Source organism: Eubalaena glacialis, chromosome 3 (genome assembly GCF_028564815.1).
Source record: "Eubalaena glacialis isolate mEubGla1 chromosome 3, mEubGla1.1.hap2.+ XY, whole genome shotgun sequence".
In the NCBI taxonomy this organism is placed as follows: domain Eukaryota; kingdom Metazoa; phylum Chordata; class Mammalia; order Artiodactyla; family Balaenidae; genus Eubalaena; species Eubalaena glacialis.
The window spans coordinates 183,188,090-183,211,169 of record NC_083718.1 but is presented as its reverse complement, the minus strand read 5'-3'; the positions used below and the strand labels follow the sequence as shown (position 1 = coordinate 183,211,169).

General features: G+C 46.9%; 2 protein-coding genes across 5 annotated transcripts in view; one reads left to right on the top strand and one right to left on the bottom strand.

Moving 5' to 3' along the window:
* DNAJC16 (DnaJ heat shock protein family (Hsp40) member C16) overlaps positions 1-6,588 on the top strand; it is a 36,128-nt gene extending 29,540 nt beyond the window's left edge. For 3 of the 4 annotated variants that reach the window (XM_061184910.1, XM_061184909.1, XM_061184911.1), the window contains 6 exons: positions 212-394; positions 537-613; positions 1,741-1,821; positions 1,913-2,011; positions 2,581-2,751; positions 3,255-6,588. In XM_061184910.1, coding sequence (XP_061040893.1) covers positions 212-394; positions 537-613; positions 1,741-1,821; positions 1,913-2,011; positions 2,581-2,751; positions 3,255-3,654 — 1,011 coding nt within the window. In that variant the 3' untranslated portion in view covers positions 3,655-6,588. The remainder of the gene's footprint in view (positions 1-211; positions 395-536; positions 614-1,740; positions 1,822-1,912; positions 2,012-2,580; positions 2,752-3,254) is intronic. The other variant, XR_009700413.1, reaches the window with a different exon arrangement.
* Positions 6,589-7,583: 995 nt separating this feature from the next.
* AGMAT (agmatinase) lies at positions 7,584-16,051 on the bottom strand. Its single transcript, XM_061184913.1, has 7 exons — positions 15,753-16,051; positions 14,562-14,764; positions 11,992-12,040; positions 10,752-10,947; positions 10,134-10,313; positions 8,527-8,611; positions 7,584-7,785 (listed from the first exon to the last, which is right to left on the bottom strand). The coding sequence occupies exons 1-7, from the start codon at positions 16,049-16,051 to the stop codon at positions 7,712-7,714; spliced, it is 1,086 nt and encodes a 361-aa protein (XP_061040896.1). The 3' UTR covers positions 7,584-7,711.
* Between the last annotated feature and the right edge of the window lie 7,029 nt (positions 16,052-23,080).

Here is a 23,080-nt window from a genome sequence, read left to right as displayed (position 1 = left end):
TAACTTTAGCAAAAGCTCTGGAAAGTCACCATAAAACTAATTTCTTTTGTTAGAAACATGTAAATCTCTTGCAGATATTGTATACTCATCCATACCTGTGTTTCAGCTTCACTAGACCCATATTTTCCATCCTCCCTGAAAAAAACCCAAGCAACAGTAACTTCGCATTCTTTTGGGAATTCTCATGGTTTTTCCTCTCTTTTTCTCCCAGGTGTCTATCTTAGAAAGGCGCAACACAGCAGGGAGGGTGGTGTATAAGACCCTGGAGGATCCCTGGACCGGGAGTGAGAGCGATAAATTCATCCTTTTGGGTTATCTTGACCAACTGCGGAAAGACCCAGCTCTTCTGTCCTCGGAAGCTGTGCTCCCCGACTTGGCCGATGAACTTGCCCCTGTAAGCACGTAGCCCAGGAGAGCGGGCACCGGGCAGGGCTCCTGAGCCCCCAGAGCAACAGTGCCATGTTGGAGGCGGGGGACTTCTCCCTCCGGGGCTCAGGGGTCCAGGCCTGACCGTCACCCATTTTCTCCCTCAACAGATTTTTCTCCTTCGGTGGCTCTATTCTGCTTCTGACTACATCTCAGACTCTTGGGACAGCATATTTCACAGCAACTGGTAGGAGTATTGCCAAGTTTGCATTTCTTTCTCTCTGTTAACTACCAGGACCGCTGTTTTTCTTTTGAAAAGAGTCCACTCTTCTTTGATTTCAGTGTGGACTCCATAGGCAGGTGGAAGAGTGTTTACATATTTTCAACAACTATTCCCCTTTTTCTTTCTTTCAGTGACTTCCCTTTTTTTATATTTGCTGATTGACCCTTTCCCACTGGTGGGGAAAGAAACGATCACCCCTGGCTGCCCCTCCAGCTAGCAGAGCCTGGGACCATCCTCTTCATCAGAGCACCTCTGGTGTCCAGCACAGGGCCTGACGCACATGGAGTCCAGTGAATAGATGCACAAATCAATCAGTGAATTAATCGGAGAAGGGAGGGCTATACCACTCCCACCCCAATGAGACCATGAGCTCCTGAGGACAGACCATGTCCCACTCATGTTCGTGCTTCCTGGCCCCCAACCCAGCTCCTGAAAAACAGCAGGCCTTTGATGGGTGTTTGTGGGTGCATAAAATTTCAGAACACCTAGTGGAGATCTTGAGAAGTCAACTTTTTCCTCCCTTCTCCTTCCCTCTGGGCCACATCTGAATTATTCTGGCCAGAAAAAAAAAAAAATCAAAGGAAATAATTCCACAGACCTTTTAGTCACCTGATACTACCCTTGACATTAGAATGTTCCTCCATGTTCACAACTTAAATCGTTTGTTACCCCTCTTATTGTTTCCTTCTGCAGAATTTATTCAGCACAGCCTGAGACACAAAAACTTTTTGAATAAGTGATCTGTGCATTAGAACAGTGAGGGAAAAATCTCTGCTTTCACCACCACCACCACCCAAAAAAACCTCTATTTGTATGAGATTAGAAAGTGTCAGACTTCCCTGGCGGTCCAGTGGTTAAGACTCTGCACCTCCAACGGAGGGGTTACGGGTTTGATCCCTGGTCGGGTAACTAAGATCCCACAAGCTACACGGCGCAGCCAAAAAACAAAAGGTGTTTGTTGATGTGAAAGCTTTTTGGTTTGGCGTTGTTTAGGGGTGTTTTTGAGCCAGAGAGAAGAAACCTAAAACCATTCATTGACACGTCACAGTAGCCCACATAGAGCTGACCAGAGCTTGTGAACTTCATTTTAGGCGGGAAATGATGCCCCTTCTGTCCCTGGTCTTCTCTGCCCTCTTCATCCTCTTCGGCACTGTCATCATTCAGGCTTTCAGGTAAGAGCCTCCATGTCTGCTCAGTGCCGTGTCTGAAGGGTGAGCCCCAAACCTTACAAACCTTCTGTAAAACTCCTTTTTCTTACTTCAGTGACTCAAATGAGGAGCGAGAGTCAAGCCCTCCAGACAAAGAGGAAGCCCACGAGAAGACCGGGAAGACAGAGCCAAGCTTCACCAAGGAGCCCAGCAGGTTGCCCTAACCAAACGCTGGCACCTCGCCCTCCGTAGCAGCCCCGCAGACCGCGGGGTCTGATAAGCAGCGTCCGAGGGTCTAGTACAGCTAAGCACTCTGGCTCCCCTCCTTGTGTGAGATGTGGAGTTAGGCAAGAGTCGCAGCTGAGGAGCGTTGACTGAGACTGCCTAGGCGTTCAGACACAGGACTAGTTATCTTCTCAGTACCCTGAGTTTCTCAATCCCAGATTTAATAACGAAGGCGGGAAGGAAGCAAAGAAGCATGTCAGGGAGATGCTAGATGAGCCAGAAGCAGAGAATGGTGCGTCACCATAACTGTGTTGACAGCCTTCATCCTGTCCTAAAGCTGCTTCTACACCAGCTGAACGGCAGCGCCGGCAAGGCTCTTTATAGGCCCGGGATAAGCAAATCGGGGTCAGTCCCGCCCTGCCCATGTGTCAGGCTCGAGACTATTAAATAACATATCTAGTCTGGTTAGAACATATCATTTTCTTCCACTTGTTCCTTTTAAAAGTCATGGCATTCCCTTATCCTACAAGATCTTAATTCCTCAGTTTTTCTCCACAGCAAGATTCCTAAAAAAGGCTTTGTGGAGGTGACCGAACTCACAGATGTAACGTACACCAGTAACTTGGTACGCCTGAGGCCAGGCCACATCAACGTGGTCCTCATCCTGTCAAATTCCACCAAGACCAGCCTGCTGCAGAAATTCGCTTTGGAGGTCTACACGTTCACTGGGTGAGCTCCTGTGTGCACATGAGAGGGGGCGGGGGGTATGGAAGGAGGAGGGGGAGAGCCTGCATTCTTGGGTAAGGAGGGAGCTGGAGGGGCTTTATCCATGCAGCATGATGTTGGCTGTGACCTTTCCAACCCAGACCTCTAAGCCATCATGTGGGGACCTTTCTTCCCCTTGACTGTTGGTTCTGAACAGAAGAGCTTGAACTCAGTCTTCCCTGAGCCCTTTCAGGAAACTCTTCTCTAGCTCTTGTGTCTTTTCCTGAAGCCAGACACTGAGAGTGATGTGAGTGACACCCAGCAAGGGACAGGAAATGGATGAGGGGCTCTTGCCGCCATTGTAGAAGCCCTCCGGGTCCCGCAGAAATCCTTCGTTTCTTCTGTATTCAGGCCCCACCCAACACAAAGCCTTTTCCTATTATTTAAAATCTGACTGAGGTACTTGTGTTCCCTGCGACTAAATGTGTCGGGAAATACCCTAAATCCTCCTTCTGTCCTTCCTACAGGAGCAGCTGCCTGCACTTTTCCTTCCTGAGTCTAGATAAACACAGAGAATGGCTGGAATACTTACTAGAATTTGCTCAAGATGTGGCCCCGATCCCAAACCAATACGACAAGCATTTCATGGAACGTGACTACACGGGCTATGTACTGGCTCTGAATGGCCACAAGAAATACTTCTGCCTCTTCAAGCCCCAAAAAACAGTCGAAGAGGAGGAAGCCATGGGGTCGTGCAGTGACCTGGACTCTTCCCTCCATCTGGGTGAATCTCGAGGGAAATCTTCTTCTGGCCTTGGATCCAGGCCCATCAAAGGAAAATTGAGCAAGCTGTCCTTATGGATGGAACGGCTGCTGGAAGGCTCCTTACAGAGGTTTTATATCCCGTCATGGCCTGAACTAGACTGAGAATTTCAAAAAGAGGCTCGAACTCTTCAGACTTTTTAACAGGCCCCTGTGAACAGGTATTTTCAGGACTCAAACTATCACAATGGACAGAGTATAGATTTTAGATTATTCTTCCAGAACAGTGGCTAGAAGAATCTTTCCTTTGTCCTGTTCTAACCTAGGAGTGAAAAACACCACATGAATTCCGCAGATCAGAATACTTTCCTTTGGGTCTTTTTTCCTCATTTGAATGCCACACTATTGAAAATAGACTGCTCATTCCCTCTTCCTTTGTCGCCCCGCCCCGTGCTCGCCCCCCCTCCCCTGTCCTGTCTCTGTGCTGTTGGAGAAGCACAGGGCTGGACCCTGCAGCAGAGCCTGGGGGGACCTCGCGAGCCTGGTGTGCTGGTCGGGCCATCTGCCCCCTGCCCGCCTCGGCCGTGCTTCTGCCGCGGTGCATGCTGTAACGGTGGGACAACCCACCGCAGCTTCTGGGCCCTGTGTCTCAAAAGAGGCCTAGTTCCAAGCGATCTTACATTAATGGTTTTTTTGGTAGTAAATGGCTAAAAGTATATTTGGGGGGTATCCTCCTACAACAGCTTGTCAGCCACGGTTTTAAAAGGTTAGGAATGAGTGGGGTTTCTGCACGTATGTTTGGTTTTCTTCCCAAGACAAGAGAAGGGAGGGCTGGGCAGTGCCTGAGTGATGCCTTCGTGAGCATCCCATCAGCCCCCTCCCGAACACTAAAGGTAGCCGGCGAGGGATCCGCGTGGCAAGAAGTACTGTAATGACCTTGAGCCATTTACCTGTATGTTTTCAGATGCCTTTCTGCCTCTGTCAGTTGTAGGGTATGGATATTAGGAGCCATAACTTGTAATCTTGCTCTCTGAACGTAGAGATAAGCTGCTATAAGCCAGTAGATGTTAAACTGAAGACACGTTATTCCTGCCGTGAGTCAGGCTCAAGGAACCTCTTCCCTACAGTGATGTCTCTTTAGTAAAATATCAGACATATCTTTGTATCAAGGAACTTAAAATTTCTCAGCAATTGTATTTTGAATACTGTTACCCCAAAAGTGCTGTATCTTCAAGTCCTCTTTGGTGACAAGTGAGCCAAGACACGATCTAGACTCCTGTTTTGCTCACTTTGATGTCTCATCTTAATTGTTTTCACTCTTAAGTTACAACTGCTTCACCAGTAACAGGGTCAGACCTGTCATCAGCACCCCAGCTCGCTGAGCTCCAGTGAACGATGGACCCCAGGCGGGGCCCTACCAGCCAGTTAGAGAGCTTACCTTTTCTTTTTAGAGCACAACACCAGTGGAGTTTGGACAACCTCAGAGAGTTCAAATGTCAAAACAACTTGCCTTTTTGTAAAGTGAAGGGTCAAAATCAGTGATGGGACAAAATAGGTTAATATTTTCTTTAATCGTAATTGCTTTAAACTAAGCCATTTGGATTGAGCTACAGTGGCAAGTAACAAATTATTTGAGCCCAGAAACTCCTAGTTTTCATGGAATCTATAGCTTTATTTAAAAAAATAAATCACTGCCAGGCTTTATTTTTCCACACGGTCCTCTAAAAGTGGGTGTTTATTCTGATTGCCGTATCTCATGGCACCTGGCCTAGGTAGAACTGATCAAGGAGTTCATTTTTGGCTCTGTGATGCACCATGTCCTCAAAATTATTTTCTGCATCTCTTATGGCCAAGTTGCTTATATGAGTAGTGTTTTGGTTCAGTGGTAGGTTTTTATTTTTTTAATTTCTGGTACTAATGGGATTCCTGACCTTAATTTCTGAAAACCAAAAACACCCCAGATTCGTTCACTTTAAAAAATTGTATCATTAAAATAAAAAGCACCTTCAGACAGCTGCACCTTTCATTTGTATAAAGAAAGGAAAGTGATAATGGTGAAAACGTTCCTAGGAAATATTTCAATCCAAAAACGTCATCTACAGATCCGTTTGGGGGCTGGTAGCTATGTCCCCCAAGAGGAAACTGGGAAGCTTTTAAACTGACCTTTACCCTTGACCACCCAAGCCTTTCCTCCTGAATGTCATTTCCATGAATTTGTTTACTTTTGTGTCAAATGTATGAGCCACTGTCCTGGACAGCCAATGCTACCATTTCTCTTACATATGTAATCACACAGACCCAATTTTGGCTTTAAGTTAACTTCCTAGTCTTCGAGTATCTTGAAACTGACAACGTTGATGTTTTCAGAGGTGGGTTTTTCTGATTGATACAGACTATGCATCGTGTTGAGCAGATGGGGACAACTGGCCTAAAACAAGCCTTTGTAGATATACGCACCCATTTAAAAAAAAATTTTTTTTATTAGCCCAGGTGTCGGTGGCACAATCTGTCTGACACAGAGTTCATCACCTCCAACTAGGCAACATTTCAGCGAGCAAGCCTGCCCTAACTCCCATTAGGCACCACAGTCCTGCTGCCATCGCTTACTGACCATGAAAACGTGGTTGTGGTTTCAAATAATAGGTTGATTCCCTCCTTATTCAGTACATAAATGTTTTCCTGCTATAAAAAGAAGTGGGATCTGAATGTGTTTTAAGTGATTTGCATTGTTTGGGGAAAGGGATTAGGAGCAAACACTCAAACGTTTTTTTCTAAGTAAAATTCTTGAAAAGCTGATGCAAAACATTCTTTACAGCTGAAACGTTGGTCACGTCCAAATACCTGACATTGTCCCTTGAAACAAACGCAGCGTGTCTGCTGCCGAATCTGTTCAGTTTGTCAAGGAGGCTGATGATACTTTCGAGACAGACCTGAAAAGAAGGTGAATATTTTGCACTTTTGATACTCTTAGGAACAAATAACTTATTTGGCAAATGGTGTCTTTTTTATGTTGTTTTTGTTTTGTATTGTGAACAGGCACTGAAGCTGATGTTATTTTGTTTTAAGAATATTACAGACTGGAAACAGAAATAAACTATTTTAATGTGTGATGATTATGGGTAGGTCTTATGTCACGAGATGATGATTTGACCATGGACACGTTATCAACAAAATTGAATTCGCGTGTAACTCAACACATGCTTAAGGTCATCACGCCTCCACTGCAGATTTCGGGAATTGCTGTCATAGAGGGTGGGTCAGCTTGAAGAGAAGATAATGCAAAACTGAGGCTCAGAGGGAGCAGGTTAAGGAAGGCTCACTAAGAGCCAGCTGATGTCACCTGGTTTAGAAGACATTCGTGCATCTTCCCGGGCTTTTGAGTGGGAAGTTTCTTTATTAGGATCTGCATGTTATTTTTTCTTTCAAACTTTTTTTATGTTCACGATGGTCCTAAAACCAAGATGCTCCTCAGAGTAGGGGCTGTATTTTAAAGGAAGATACTATAGAAATATGGAATGTTTTTCTACAGTATTATTTCATAGGGTTTTTTCATTTCATTCCTCCAGATTTTTTTTTTTAATTTATTTATTTATTTATTTTTGGCTGCGTTGGGTCTTTGTTGCTGCGCCTGGGCTTTCTCTAGTTGGGGCGAGCGGGGGCTACTCTTCGTTGCGGTGCACGGGCTTCTCATTGCGGTGGCTTCTCTTGTTGCGGAGCACGGGCTTTAGGCGCGTGGGCTTCAGTAGTCGTGGCTCGTGGGCTCTAGAGTGCAGGCTCAGTAGTTGTGGCCCACGGGCTTAGTTGCTCCGCGGCATGTGGGATCTTCCCGGACCAGGGCTCGAACCCGTGTCCCCTGCATTGGCAGGTGGATTCTTAACCACCGCGCCACCAGGGAAGCCCCTCCTCCAGATTTTAGATAATCTTAAACTAAATTCTCCATCCCTTTCCCCTTTATCCTCCATCACCATTCATCAAAGGAAAAAAAAAAATCAAAGCAGCACAAGTGCATTTTTTTTAAGTTAATTCAAACACCTTAGGAATATTAGCTGTTTGGATTAGAGTTCTACCGTAAGCCCCGACTGTAGAGCCACCAATGACACTTTTAGCAGAATGTTTTATTGGCATAAACTCTTTAGTGCTCGGATTGCTTGCACATAAGCTCTTGTGGAGAACCTGTCATCCAGGCAAGCTCTTGTTTATCTTGAACGTCGTAGCACAAGACTCAGACGACTGTCACTTTGGGGAGAACACACAGCATCTCAAACAGCAGGTTAGCCGCCATGAGGGCTGTGTTTCCTACAAAGCAGTGAAAAACCCAAACGTGAACACCGCCCAGACCGCCTCCCGAGGCCGAGCCTCTCGGGCTCCTCAGCCTTTGTCCCTCTGTGCTTCCTCTTCCAGAGTCCTGCCTTGCGCGCTCCTCTGCGGTTCCCCACCGCCCCGTGGAGATGCTTTCCCCGGCGTTCTCTCCATCAAGCATCATTCAGAAATGGTATTTTAAAATTCAGAAGGCTCTCTTTACTCTGAGAACAGATTTCCCCCAAAGGAAAACCTATCATGTTGGTGTGTAGCGTATTTACTATCTATCCTCTAAGGCTAACAGGCCTAACCCTGTAAGCTTTTCTAGATTAAAATTATTGGGATGGCATCGGCTTTGAATCTCTCTCCTAAACCACCTAACTCTCCCACTTTATCAATATTAATAAATATCATTTATGCCTTCAGAATTCACTTTTCAATGAAATATCCAAAGCAGCTGGCACTGGGCAGCCCTATCACTGAACTGCACGCTGGTTTCTCTCTCTTCTGCTGACGGGTGGGCCAGCTAACAACCCTTAGCTGCCTCCCAGGGGTTTTGTTACGGTTCATTAGCTCACATCTGTACGGTGTACAGTAACAGGTTTATTTTCTTCACTGTAGGACATACCCAGCCGGTTCCCGAGTGATATAAAGGGACCCATCCATCTACTTATTAACTAGATTAATACAATTTAAACTGGCCGCTGCCTACGGATCACATTTGTCTCCCTTACTCACCAGAAGGATCGTACGGCGGTGAAACCTCCACAAGATCACAACCCACCACGTTCAGACCTTGACAACCCCGGATGATCTCCAGAGCCTGTCCAAGATGAAGCTTGAGTTGTCCAGAGAGGTAATCATTGACAACAGAAAGCAACCAGTAGAGGCCTCCATGGATTTCTCCCAACACGGGCCTGCCCTTCGACTTGGAACTGTCGCTTTCCCTCAATAAACATCCATTGACCACCAGGCACCCTGGTGGGATCACAGAGGCAAACAAACCAATCGCTTCAATGCCAGCATGAAGGGCTTCAGGAATAGTATGAGCACATGTCGCAGCCTGAAGAGGCTGGAGACGGCTCCCGCAAGGTGCAAACACTTAGCTCAAGGAACTGACCAAGCAGAGGAGTAGGGGGAGGGCAGCCCAGGGAGAGGGAAAGACGCATGCAAAGGCGCCAAGACGGAAGAAGTACTAGCAGTCAGACGTGGCCGGAGATAGGACGAGTGAGGGGGGTGGCAGTAAGAGCGTCACTTTGCTTCCGTTCTGCAGGTGAAAAGCGGGAAGCATGCGAAGCCGAGGAATGAGAAGTGTGTTCTAGAAAGCCGACAGGAACTGGGAAAGGCTTCAGAGAGCCAGTTATGACCGTCCTCCTTTCCGAGAGGATAGAAGATAGTTGATTAGTTCAAGCAGTCTTCATTCATTTACTCCACTACCTGTGAGTACCTCCTACTTATACGTCAGACACTCTCCTCGGCTCGGAGAGTAGTGAACAGAGCGAAGGTCCACCCCTGGGGCTTTCCTTCTCAGTGCAGCCACGCTCCAGCTCTGCCTCCCTGTCCTTATGCTGAGCATACCATGGGAGCTCTCTTCGGGGGTTTCTAAAACTCTTGAACTACCCTGGGAGGTGTTAATCCCACTGTGCATACCTTTAAAATATAACCCCAAAAAGGTAAGTTTGGTGTCTGAACAGGGGACACTACAATATTGTCCCCATGAACAGGTAGACCAGAGGCAGAAAGACCAAATAACGGACTATTATATCCCAGATGAGAAACGAGGGGGCTTCTCTGGTGGCACAGTGGTTAAGAATCCGCCTGCCAATGCAGGGGACACGGGTTCAAACCCTGGTCCGGGAAGATCCCACATGCTGTGGAGCAACTAAGCCCGTGCGCCACAGCTACTGAGCCTGCGCTCTAGGACCCATGAACCACAACTACTGAGCCCGCGTGCCACAACTACTGAAGCCTGCGCACCTAGAGCCCATGCTCTGCAACAAGAGAAGCCACCGCAATGAGAAGCCTGTGCACCGCAACGAAGAGTAGCCCCCGCTCGCTGCAACTAGAGAAAGCCCACACGCAGCAACGAAGACCCAACGCAGCCAAAAATAAATAAATAAATTAAAAAAAAAAAAAAAAAAAAAGAAACGAGGGCCCTTGCCAAAATCAGTCACTCATCAATAAGGGAGAATCCAAACCTGTGATCAGCCCTGAGCGCAATAAAGGTCCAGGTGCTCTGATTTTAAAAGCCCATCCTGATTTCTAAAGACTCAGTTCAAGTCCCAGGAAAGTTGGGAGCTAAGTATCCTCACCCACAGGAAGTGTCACTGGTGGAGCCTCCTTACCTGACTAGGGGTGAGACCAGCAATTTCGGGTGTCCCTGTCCCTGGGGCATAGGCAGGGTCCAAGCCGTCGATATCAAAGCTGATATAAATGGGTCTGACTCCCATCTGCTGCCTCACTTTCCCCATCAGAGGAACCAGTGACTTCATCCAGCAGTCTTCGGCCAGGACCACCCGGAAGCCCTGAGAAAGAATTGAAGAGCAGAAAGTTGACACTTGGGCCTGGCAGCATTTACTGGGCATTTCCTATAGGCCTACCCCGTGCTCAGCTTATGTGCACCTCAAAGTTGACCCTCGATCTCCATGAGGAGGGAACTATCATCCCCATATCAGACCCATCGCCTTGGGTCTGGACCTCCTCCACTCTTTTCCAAGCCAGCAGCATCCAAGGGCTTGGTTTGTTTCTGCTTGTCTCCCCTCCCCAGCGATAAGAGGCCTCCTCTGCCTCGTGAACTACCATCCCCGCTCCTATCTGCTCCACATGATGCAAACTCACCCTTCTGTCCCCACTGTGAGCTTGATTAGCAAAGTACCTTTGAATCCCTAGCCTCCATTGAGTGGGCAATGGAGAGGAAGGCACTTTGGGGCCGGGGACAGAGGGAGGGGCTTTCGGCCTGTCACCTGGCTCCGGCTGTATCTGTAGGTATCCAAGGTCATGGAAGAGCCCCGGATGCCGATCTGTACCACGCGCTTACAGTCCAGGAGTCCCTCGTCCACGCACCGGCGGAAGGGCGTCCCGTGATAGAGCTTCTCACCCAGGGCCGTGTCCGCCGTGTCCATGTGTGCGTCCACGTGCACCAGCCCTACAGGCCCATGCCTGATGACAACAGGGCAGCTCAGAGGCCAGGCCTCCCAGTGGGGCCTGAACACAACCACCCTCCAGGCCACCAAAACTTGATGACGATTCATAGCCATGGAGTGGGGACCTGGCATCAGTTACCAGCCTTGCAACTGGTTTCTGTCTTCAAACCGCTTAGCTTCTCAGAAGAACAATAAGCTCAGAGAAGTCAGGCAGAAAATAGTCATGTGCTTTAGCTTCCTACCTATCACCCAGAATTTTCTTCACTTACAGATGGAGAGGGCTGGGAGGATGAAAATAAAGGGTGGTGGCTCAGGTGAGCTCGTCTGAAGGCTCAACTAACCAGCACCACCCTTTCTCCAACTGCGGTACCAAGAAGCAGCTTCCACTCAGCTCTCTCTCTATAATCCCCATCAACCCTGCCAGCCGCCCAAAAAAAACAGACAATCCAAATCAGTGCCAGGCAAACACAGCTTCCAGAAAAGCCTTGTACCCACCCACCCACCTCCAACCAGAATGCCACCCACATAGCTTTCCTCTATATGAATTCTGGAGCTGCACCACCTTGGCCCATCTGTCTATTTCTCAAACTAACTAACCAAAATTAGTCAATCTGGTAGATTTTCACTACTGGAAAAATCCATCTTCTCATCCTCTGGGAAAGGGGCCCTTTCAGGAAAAAACAGGGCCTCTCCTCAGCAAACAACACCATTGTGCCTGTCAGTATTCGTATTTGGCCTTTGCAGCAAAACAGAAACTGAAGTTAACTGGGGTTGTGTGTTTCACTAGGGGCTCATCTTCCAAAAACAGAGGCAAATGCTGAGCGTGCATACCAGAGCAGATCTAGGGCAAGGGCGGGTGGCCAGGGTGTTAATAATAAATTGTCTTGGCTCCCATCTGGTGACTGACAGACACACCTGGAGCTCGACCTTAATTTTGATCCATAGAAGCAACTCAATGGGGAATTTCCTATCATCCCCAATAACCTGAGCCAGCAGAGGTCACCTGACACCATCTAGCAGAAAACAACTCATTCCCCAGCTCCGGCCTTTTGGGACTTACTTTTCTGCCATCGCTTGCAATATAGGATACGTGATTGTGTGATCTCCACCTTCAAGGAGAAAAAAAAGAAGAATACATCTGGAACGTGGATAAGATTCGAGGACCATGTATCACCTAGAACGATCTGTTAATTTGCCCAATTCTGCCACCCTTTCGATTAGACTGGAAGAACTATAACCCCAGCTAAAATATGATCTTGTTCAGTGGTGGGGAAATGGCCACTAAATGTTTGACATTACACTGTCATTTAAAAGAGGAAATTAAATTAAGACTTATAGGGAAAATGCTCGGACCAGCTCTGTCCAGTTGAACTTCCTGCAGTGACACGCATGTTCTGTATCTGCACTGGCCAACATGGTGCTCACTAGCCATTGGCTATTGAAATGTGGCTCATGCAACTGAAGAATTGAATTTTTTATTTTATTTAATTGTAATTCATTTAAATAGCCACATGTGGCTAGGGGCTACCATAATGGACAGCACAGGCCTAGAAAAGTATTACCATTGATAATTATTAATAACAACAATAGCTAATATTTATGGAAGCTTAAAACATGCCAGTCACAAAGCTGGGCACTTTATATGCACTTTTGTTATATGCCCCTGACACAATATAAGAAGGTAGGTGGTGGTATTTTTATTCCCATATTACAGATAAGGAAATGAAGCATGAATAGCTAGTGAGAGGTGGAGCTGAGATTTCAAACCACGTCAGCCAGAAACCCCACTCCTTACCACTATGCTCTGCAGGCTAGGCCCTCTCATTTGGCAAAAATAAATTTGGATATTTAGAAAAAGGTACTATTTTGACTATTGGTGAACGGGAAGAGAAAGAACTGCTACAGTGAGAGTGTGGCAGGGTGGGGGAGGGTAAGAGGAAAGCTGCTGTATAGATTGACGTAGACCCTGACAAGAGGAAAAGACCCCCTTGCAGTTCTCTCAAATAAAGTCATTGAAACAACGTCCTTGAAATAGTTAAAAAGTCACAACTAAGTCCCTGCTGGCAGCCTCCTCAGGCCTGGCATCAAGGGCTGGGACAAGGTGAGGTGGATAGAGGCACTTGCTGGATGCAAAATTGAAGGGACACCAAAAAAAAAAAAAAAAAAAACTCAGTAATTGGGGAATTCCCTGGCGGTCCAGCGATTAGGACTCTGCGCTTACACTGCAGGGGGCCTGGGGCCCATCCCTGGCCAGGGGACGAACGAAGATCCTGCAAGCTGTGTGGCCAAAACAAAAAAAAAAACTACTCAGTAATCAAGATAAATACTATTTTAATGTAATATTTTTAAAAATCAAAATCAATGCAAAAAAAGAATCCATGATAGGGACTTCCCTGGTGGTGCAGTGGTTACGAATCCGCCTGCCAATGCAGGGGACACAGGTTCGAGCCCGAGTCTGGGAAGACCCCACATGCCGCAGAGCAACTAAGCCTGAGAGGCACAACTACTGAAGCCCGTGCGCCTCAGAGCCTGCACGCTGCAACTACTGAGCCCGCGTGCCTACAGCCCGTGCTCCACAACAAGAGAAGCCACTGCAATCAGAAGCCCGCGCTACTTTATTTTATTTATTTATTTTTCTTTTTTATAAATTTATTTATTTTATTTTATTTTTGGCTGCCTTGGGTCTTTGTTGCTGCACGCGGGCTTTCTCTAGTTGCGGTGAGCAGGGGCTACTCTTCGTTGCAGTGCACGGGCTTCTCATTGCGGTGGCTTCTCTTGTTGCGGAGCACGGGCTCTAGGCGCGTGGGCTTCAGTAGTTGCAGCATGTGGGCTCAGTAGATGTGGCACGCAGGCTCTAGAGCGCAGGCTCAGTAGTTGTGGCCCACGGGCTTAGTTGCTCCGCGGCATGTGGGATCTTCCCGGACCAGGGCTCGAACCCGTGTCCCCTGCATTGGCAGGCGGATTCTTAACCACTGCGCCACCAGGGAAGTCCCTTTTTTTTTTTTTTTTTTGGCTGCGTTGGGTCTTCGTTGCTATGCGTGGGCTTTCTCTAGTTGCGGTGAGCGGGGGCTCCTCTTCCTTGCGGTGCGCAGGCTTCTCACTGCGATGGCTTCTCTTGTTGCAGAGCATGGGCTCTAGGCACGCGGGCTCAGTAGTTGTGGCACATGGGCTTTGTTGCTCCGCAGCATGTGGGATCTTCCCGGACCAGGGCTCGAACCCACATGCCCTGCATTGGCAGGCAGATTCTTAACCACTGCGCCACCAGGGAAGTCCCCCATGATAAACTTTAAAGAAAGATAGGATCAGCAACTGTGCTGTTCTGAGCCATATTGGAACCTGAGGCAAAAAGGGAAATCAGTAATATGTATTGCTGACTTTTTGGCACCCCTTAAATTTTGCACCAAGGTGAATGCCTCACTTGCTTCACCCTGGTCCATCCCTGTCAGGCACATTAGTCCAAAAATGTAAATATCCTCTCCCCAGGGGTTAAAATAAATGAACTAAAAATGTTCCCTTTCCTACTGTCTCCATATTGACAGTGGCTCACCCTGGAGAAGTAACCGTACTCCAGCTCATGATAAATAGACCCTGAGCTCAGAGAACTACCCTCTCCCTTGCAGATGCCATTACCCAAGGTCAGAGGAATACAGCCAGCTGCTACAATTTTCTGATAGGCCTCTCGAATTAGGCGGCAGCTGTCCTGAAGGTTGTAAAGATTGACATTCACATCGCCTAGGTCTGCAACCATGAGGGACTGGAAGGGGAGGGCTCCTGTGCTAGGGTTGGCTGGCCGAAGCAGCACTGATTCTTCGCGGATCCGTCGGGGTCCAAATCTGGAGGAGAAAGAATCAGCCTGTGAGCCATCCCTAAAGGTTTAGAGGCTCTGCCTAGGCCGGGGCTTCCCAGGCTCTGTGCTGGGGCTGGCTGACTCTTTGTTGCAGGGGGTAGGGGTCATCCTATACATTGCAGGATGTTTAGCAGCAACCCTGGTCTTTACCCACTAAATGCCAGTAGCACCCCTTCCCCCACGTTGTGATAACCAAAAATGCCTCCAGACTCTGCCAAATGTCCCCCGGTGGGAAAAAGTCACACACACGGTGAGGACCACTGATCTAGGCTATATAGTGAAGAGATTAAAGGTACAGACTTAGAAGCCCACCAATCACCAATTTACTAAATGGCATTAGATAATTTCTTAATCTCCCTGAGCCTCAATTTCCTAAACTGTTGCTGCGGAATCTAAATAGCTGATGTTCAATAATTAGAAAAATCGATTTTACTTCCTCTACCTTGATCTTAGGAAAACTGCCTTATTTTGGGGACTTCCCTGGCGGTTTAGTGGTTAAGACTCCGCATTTCCACTGCAGGGGGCACGCGGTGATCCCTGGTGGGGGAACTAAGATCCCTCAGGCTGCGTGACCAAAAAAAGGGAAAAAAATTGCCTCATTTGGAGCAAATTCTTGAATCAGGTGACATCTAGAGGTTTGGGGAAGGGGCAACCAGCTTCTGTTCTCAAACCTAATGTCCCCTGCTTCTGTAAACCGGGGGTACCCACAGCCACCATCCCAGCTAGGCCAGGGAATGGGGCAGGGAGAAGGTTCAGTCCTTGAACCCCCTTTCTTTACCAATGGATGACACGGCTGAGCCCTCAGGGTTGCTTGAGGGAAACCAGCTGTCTCTCAAAGGATTAGGGGCACTTTGGAGCCAGGCACTGGCTTCCAACTCGACCCTGGGTGAGGGAAAGCGCCTCTCCATGAGTTTTGTGTGCGCGGTGGCCGCCAGGCTGTCCCAACACGTGTCCCCGAGTCCTTCGGGGCTTACCTCGCCCCGGGCCGGTTGGAGGTCCCAATGTCCAGCGGCACCCCGATGAAGGCGGCATCCAGCCCCTCGGGGGAGGCCTGCACGGGCAGCCGCATCATGGAGCAGATGCCCACCGACCGGGCCACGAACTCGGAGCTGGGAGGTTGGTTCCGGGGGGCGTCGGAGGCCTGGCGGCTCTGGCTGCTGCCGGGGTCGCAGAGCCCCGCGGCAGGACGCGCGCGGCCCCCGGGAGCCAGCCCCCGCGCGCCCCCGCCGCCCCCCAGGCCCCGGGCGCAGCCGGACGCCAGCAGCCGCAGCATCCCGCCCGCCCCGCTGGCCCCCGCAGCGGCCGGGGCGAGTACGCCAGCGTCCGAGACGCCCCGGGCTCAAAGGGCAGGGGCGCCTGGAGATCACGGGGGGTGGGGGGTGGGAGGGGCCCAGGGACCGGGCCGCCCTCTCCCTGCACACCTTTCTGGACTTCGGCCTCTAGCTCCTTTCGTAAACAGAGCCAGGCCCGCGGCTCCCTACTGACGTCCACCGCACTGCCCCACGTGGGTCCCTCCTCACCAAAATCAGGCCCTTGGCAGCTTCTTCTCCCAGAGTAACACCTAATGCAACTTCCCTGGCAGTCCAGTGGTTAAGACTTTAGGCTTCCACTGCAGGGGGCACGTGTTCGATCCCTGGTTGGGGAACTCAGATCCCACAAAAACCTGAAAGATTTGAAGAGGAAAGACCTTTCTCTAAGCGAGAGAAATTGGAGCATTTTTTAAAAAATAATGTACCAAGAAATGTCTGGGTGGGAGTCTCAGGAAGCAGAGTCTTTCTAAATTAACCTTTTTTAAAAAGGACTTAGGAGCGAGCCCACTAATGTGCAGTCTTCTTTATCCCTAAGGGGGGAAAAAAAAAGAAGTGATCTGTAATGCAGTTATGGGAGCCATTTTGTGGTATTATATATTTTTTAATCTCTAGAACTTGAGATTGAATGGAAAAGGCCCGAGTTTGCATTAAATTTGTCCCTTTATATAAAATCACACATTAAATCACACCACCCTGCAGGGTGAGGCAACGTCTCCTAAAGATCAATAACAGGTATTCAGTGTGGCAATGGGCTGCCGAGCAGGTCCCTGCCATTTTCTGGAGCAAATGCAACAATCTCTTGGTTATTCCCTTAACACCTTTTTATTTTTTAATTAATTTTTATTGGCGTATAGTTAATTTACAACGTTGTGTTAGTTTCAGGTGTACAGCAAAGTGAATCAGTTATACATATACATATATCCACTCTTTTTTAGATTCTTTTCCCATATAGGTCATTACAGACTAGTGAGTAGAGTTTTCTGTGTTATACAGTAGGTCCTTACTAGTTTAACACCCTTATGCCTAGATTCTACCACTATTTCTTTCATATGGCTTGTCCTGAATGTATCATTTTCTTACTGTTTTTTTTTCTTTCATTCTTCTCACACATATTTGCGTGCCTATTATGTGCCAGGCACTATGTGACAGTAACTCCAACCTCCCTCTTCATCATTCGCTACTGCCGAACACGCCCTTCCTTTAAATTTTCCGCAGGTGGCTTCTTTGACCAGGTGTGCCCCTGCTCTCCAATGGCTCCTTCTCTGATGGCAGTCGCTTCCAATATCAAGGTAACCATTTTCACCTAGAGGCAGATAATTCACAACCCAAATCCCAGCCCTGGGCTCCAGTCACCCATTTGCTAACTCCCTACCTGGATGTTTTGACAACACCTCAGGTGGGCTACAAGTTCAGCCAGCAACTTCCCACGTCCCTCTCTTTGATCCTACCCGTCTCCCCCACCATCCTTTGGTAAGTCGTGGTGGTTTCCCATGTGAAAGCTCTCCACGGCTACTCTGGTTCAGGCCTTCCCACCTCTAGCTTTCCAGTTGGTCTCACCACTGCTAGTATCACATAGACTTTCCTGCCAGATAAAGCTTCCTGAAGCCAATCCACCTTTCTAATCGTATTTCCTATTATGCATCTTCACGCCCTTATCTCTCCAGCCATTGTTCACCTTACACAGCCCCACTTTCTTGCCTCCTTTCCTTTGCTGGAATGCTCTCTCCCTAGCTCCCATCTCCACATGCCCAATGTTCAGCTGAAACCCATGCTTACACGACTCTCTCCGTAACTCTCATAAAACCTTAACACTTTTCTACCTGGGATAAGTTGGGATCTGGAATCAGAAACAACTTAAATCTTGGGACTTCCCTGGTGGTCCAGTGGGTAAGACTCCGCGCTCCCAATGCAGGAGGCCCGGGCTCGATCCCTGGTCAGAGAACTAGATCCCGCATGCATGACGCAACTAAGAAGTCTGCATGCTGCAACAAAGATCCCGTGTGTGGCAACTAAGACGCGGCGCAGCCAAAATAAATAAATATTTTTTTTAAAAAAAAAAGAAAGAAACAACTTAAATCTTGGGTCCACTATCAGTGAATCTCAATCATTGTTGGCAGAATTTCTAAATATTTTATATTATTTACCAGTTAAGGGATTCCCTGGCGGTCCAGTGGTTAGGACTCCGAGCTTCCACTACAGGGGGCATGGGTTCAATCCCTGGTCGGGGAAATGAGATCCCGCATCCCGGGCAGCGCCGGCCAAAACAAAACAAAACAAGACAAAAACAAACAAAGAAACACCTATAAAATTTACCAGTTAAAATTTCCCTAGGGAGTTCCCTGGTGGCTTAGTAGTCAGGGAACAGATCCTGTAAGCTGTGTGGCACAGCCAAAAAAAAGCTTCCTCAAAAACTTTCAAGTAAATCTGTCACTCCAATAACTCATCATTTAACCTAGCCCACCAATGTGTACATCCTTAAGGCACCCCAGTCAGGGAAGGGTGGACTTAACATGTCAATCTGAGCAACTCACCCTTTTGAACCTATTTCCTACTCTGTAAAATGGGATGATAATCTTTACTGGTGGTTCTTATGAGGGTTAAATGAGGTCCACTGTGAAAGCATTGTAAACCATACATTGATAAATAATAGGTAGTGTTATCATTGCATGTTTTATTTCCTCTCCTGCAGAGTTTCCTCACCGTGGTCATAGCACACTGGTATATTGCAACTGGGTTACAGGTTGGATACAACATAAAGATCCCATGGCCCTTGGGGCTGCCAGCTAGACCAAACACCTCTGGGTGCATGCAGCCCATGGGGAGCTCCTGCGGATATGATCCAAGCAGAACAGAGTCTGACATCCTGCCTTTCAATCTCTACAAGGAGGCAGAAGGATCAGGAGCATTTGCTGCTTGCCACGTGTTACCACCTGGCCATCAACTTCAGAGGCCAGCTGCAGAGTGCACCGCTGCACGTTACAGACAAGCGCCCAGGGCCCTGCTAGAGGAAGTGAGTTCCAGGGGCCAAGGAGGAGCAGCAGCAACCCAAGATGCAGCTGGTCAGGGTTGGCGGGGCGAGGACACTGGTTGGAGGGCTCTGGCCAGAGCAGCCCCAGATGGCTGACCCAAATCTGTCTTCACATAGTATCAGATATTTCTGTCCATTTTTGGCTGGTGTCCAAGCAGTGTCCAAGCTAACTTCAGGGTGACTGCTTTAACAATGCTTATGGGCAGGGTGACATTAAAAATATTTAACATCTGAGATGGAACAGATATTGACCAATCAGAACAGATGCCAAGGGCTTCCCTGGTGGCACAGTGGTTAAGAATCTGCCTGCCAGCGCAAGGGACACAGGTTCGAGCCCTGGTCCAGGAAGATGCCACATGCTGCAGAGCAACTAAGCCCGTGCACCACAACTACTGAGCCTGCGCTCTAGAGCCCACGAGCCACAACTACTGAGCCTGCATGCCACAACTACTGAACCCCGCGCACCTAGAGCCCGTGCTCCGCAACAAGAGAAGCCACCGCAGTGAGAAGCCCACGCACCGCAACAAAGAGTAGCCCCTACTCACCACAACTAGAGAAAGCCCGTGTGCAGCAACGAAGACCCAACACAGCCAAAAAAAAAAAAAAAGAACATATGCCAGCTAGCCATTAACAGTGAATACCAGTACATACCAGGTGGATATCACCCCTGAAGGAATGTGCTTTAAATCAGAGCTGTCATTATTTTTGTTGTTGTTTATTTATTTATATTTTGCTGTGTTGGGTCTTCGTTGCTGCGCGTGGGCGTCCTCTAGTTGTGGCGAGCGGGGGCTACTCTTCATTGTGGTGCATGGGCTTCTCATTGCGGTGGCTTCTCTTGTTGCGGAGCAGGGGCTCTAGGCACGAGGGCTCAGTAGTTGTGGTGCATGGGCTTAGTTGCTCCGTGGCATGTGGGATCTTCCCGGACCAGGGCTCGAACCCGTGTCCCCTGCATTGGCAGGCGGATTCTTAACCACCGCGCCACCAGGGAAGTCCCGTGTCATTATTTTTAAATACTTGACACAAAAGAGTTTGATTGGATTCAAGATCCATTAATGTTATCACAAGAAATTTCAATTGTACAATTGTTAATGAAAGAAAATAAGACATTTCTTTAAATATTTTAACTTTTATAAGTTTTTTAATGTTAAAATTTTAAATTTGTATTATCTATTTGAGTTTCTAATTGTTCATGGCTATCAAGAACTTGAAGAGAGGGACTTCCCTGGTGGTCCAGTGGTAAAGAATCCACCTGCCAATGCAGAGGACGTGGGTTTGATCCCTGGTCAGGGAACTAAGATCCCACATGCTGCGGGGCAAATAAGCCCACGTGCCACAAAACTACAGAGCCCATGTTCCCAGGAGCCCACGTGCCACAACTAGAGAGAGAAAACCCGCACGCCACAACTAGAGAGAAGCCCAGGCACCACAACGAAGAGACCCCAAGCCGCAACGAAGATCCTGAGTTCCACAACTAAGACCTGACGCAGCCAAATAAATAAATAAATAAAATAAAAAACAAAAACAAAAAAAAGAACTTGAAGAGATCCTTCTTGAAAAGTTCTGGTCATTATTGCATGTAACCATTTTAAGCATAAAACCTGATATTTAAAAGTTACATTCAAAAGAAAATTTAAAAAGAAAATTAAAAAAGAAAAAATAGTTACATTCACAGAAGAAAGTGAAAATTTGGAAAATATTTTATTTGGAAACTTTATTTAAGCTCAATATTTAATGCTGTCTCTAATACTTTCATTTTATTTTTCAAATCATAATTATACAATATGTAGAAAATGGAATTTTTTTTTTTTACCAAATCCCATATAGATGCCCCTAAATCCCTCCTCCCCCTCCTTCCCCTTTACCTCAGTGGGAAATACAAATTGTGTAATTTTTTTAAATTTTTATTTTATATTGGAATATAGTTGATTGACAATGTTGTGTTAGTTTCAGGTGTACAGCAAAGTGATTCAGTTATATATATACATGTATCTATCCTTTTTCAAATTCTTTTCCCATTTAGGTTCTTAAAATTGTGTAATTTTCTATGTGTGCTGTGACAGGAAAAAGGTTCCGAAGCTCTGTTCTAGTAAATTTTAAGTTCCAATATCTGCTTCTTCCTTTTGGCTGACCTCCAAGGGCAGTGCTTTGTTAAAAAAAAAACGAATATAATAAATGTTTAGTAGGTGAGTGAATGATTGAACAGTTCTTCTGGCCCCTCTGTCTCTCTGTAGTTCAAAATGAGCCTTCGAAGGCAAGAGGAAGGGGAGGGAGAGCATGAATTTACTGAAGGAAAGCCCCACCCAATGAAGTTTAAAGAACATCACTGTTATGCAGTTTCAAAGTCAAACCAGGAGAGGGCACAGAAAACTTCTGCTTGATCATCTAACAAAGAAAGGAGGAGAATTCAGAAAATGGACAGAGCTCTCATTCAATCACTCAATCAGGTGACATACAGTTTAGATGGTTTAGTCAATCAGATTTCATCCTGACACCTCAACAATTTGATAATACAATAGGCTATCTTAATGTAATCTTTGCACCATTTGATTTTTTTCTTGAGGAAAATGTTTAGATTTTTCAAAGCCCAGTCTCCGATGCATTTCTTTTCTTTTCTTTTTTTTAATATTTATTTATTTAGGCTGCGCGGGGTCTTCGTTGCAGCACATGGGATCTTCGTTGTGGCACCCAGACTCTTAGTTGCAGCATGCGAACTCTTAGTTGCAGCATGCGTGTGGGATCTAGTTCTCCGACCCGGGATGGAACCCAGGCCCCCTGCATTGGGAGCGCGGAGTCTTACCCACTGGACCACCAGGGAAGTCCCAGAACATCTTCGTATACATGTTTGGAGGATAAAGATCAATGCTTGAAGTACAGATAGAGATCTCATACAAATAAAGCATGTGTGATACAGTATTTCCTATAGTATAATAAAATCAGTGGTATGATAAAGTATTTGTTCTGTTTCATGATGACTTGTTTTTACATTCCAATTTCCTTCTGAATTCAACACTTGCTATATTTTATCTCATTTGTCCTTCCAATTATCCTATAAAATAAATATGACATATTATTTATATTTAACAAGGAAACTGAAGTGCTAAGCCAGTGATGTTACTGCATATTACAAAGCAACTTCCTCCCTAGAATCCCAAATTAGAGATTATCTTACCTGTCAAAGGCTCTGGTCAGAGTGGTTGGGAGGGAGGGAATCTCATCATTTATTGGATAGCTAAGAGGATAAAAGGATTCCCCTGCATTGACATTATTCCCACAGCTACTTTCAAACTCATTTCAGAGCTCCACTTTTGACACTTAAGATCCAGACTCCAAATATGCACTTCATTACTTAAACCTGGTTTCTGGAACAATAGCCAGCAGCTAAATAATCTGTCCTAGCTTGGAGTTCAAAAACAGAACAAGAATTATTATCAGGCTTTCTGATTTCTAATCTAACAGCCTACTACCTTGTGGATGGGTCAAATACACATTTTTTTTTTCTTGCCTTTTACTTGATTTTCTCTCTCCTTTAATGAAAAAATACAATCTTCCTTTTAAAATCTTTATTTTTTTCTGATTACAAAACTAATACATGTGTATGGTACAAAGTGAAAGTCCACCATAGTCTATCCCTACCTGCTCAAGGTTACATTTCAAGGCATATGCGGCTTTTGAAGATATCAAAACTGGGAGTTCCCTGGTAGTCCAGCAGTTAAGACTCTGAGCTCCCAGTGCAGGGGGCGTGGGTTCCATCCTTGGTCAGGGAACTAGATCCCGCATGCCACAACTAAAGATCCCACGCGCCGCAATGAAGATCCCGAGTGCCACAACTAAGACCCGGTACAGCCAAATAAATAAATAAATATTTTTTAAAAAGATAATATCAAAACTGGGTTTAGCCTATATAAATTGGTTGGCAACTTCCTTTCTTCACCTTAAAATGCCTTGGGAATCTTCAAGATAAGCG

Bases quoted from the DNA above. Each gene is read 5' to 3' on its own strand.
- AGMAT (XM_061184913.1), bottom strand. From the start codon at position 16,051: ATGCTGCGGCTGCTGGCGTCCGGCTGCGCCCGGGGCCTGGGGGGCGGC. The intron at 14,765-15,752 runs GTAAGCCCCGAA...TTTCTCCTCCAG, and splicing joins TCCAACCGGCCCGGGGCGAG to ATTTGGACCCCGACGGATCC. The intron at 12,041-14,561 runs GTAATGGCATCT...TTCTCCTTGAAG, and splicing joins CTGTATTCCTCTGACCTTGG to GTGGAGATCACACAATCACG.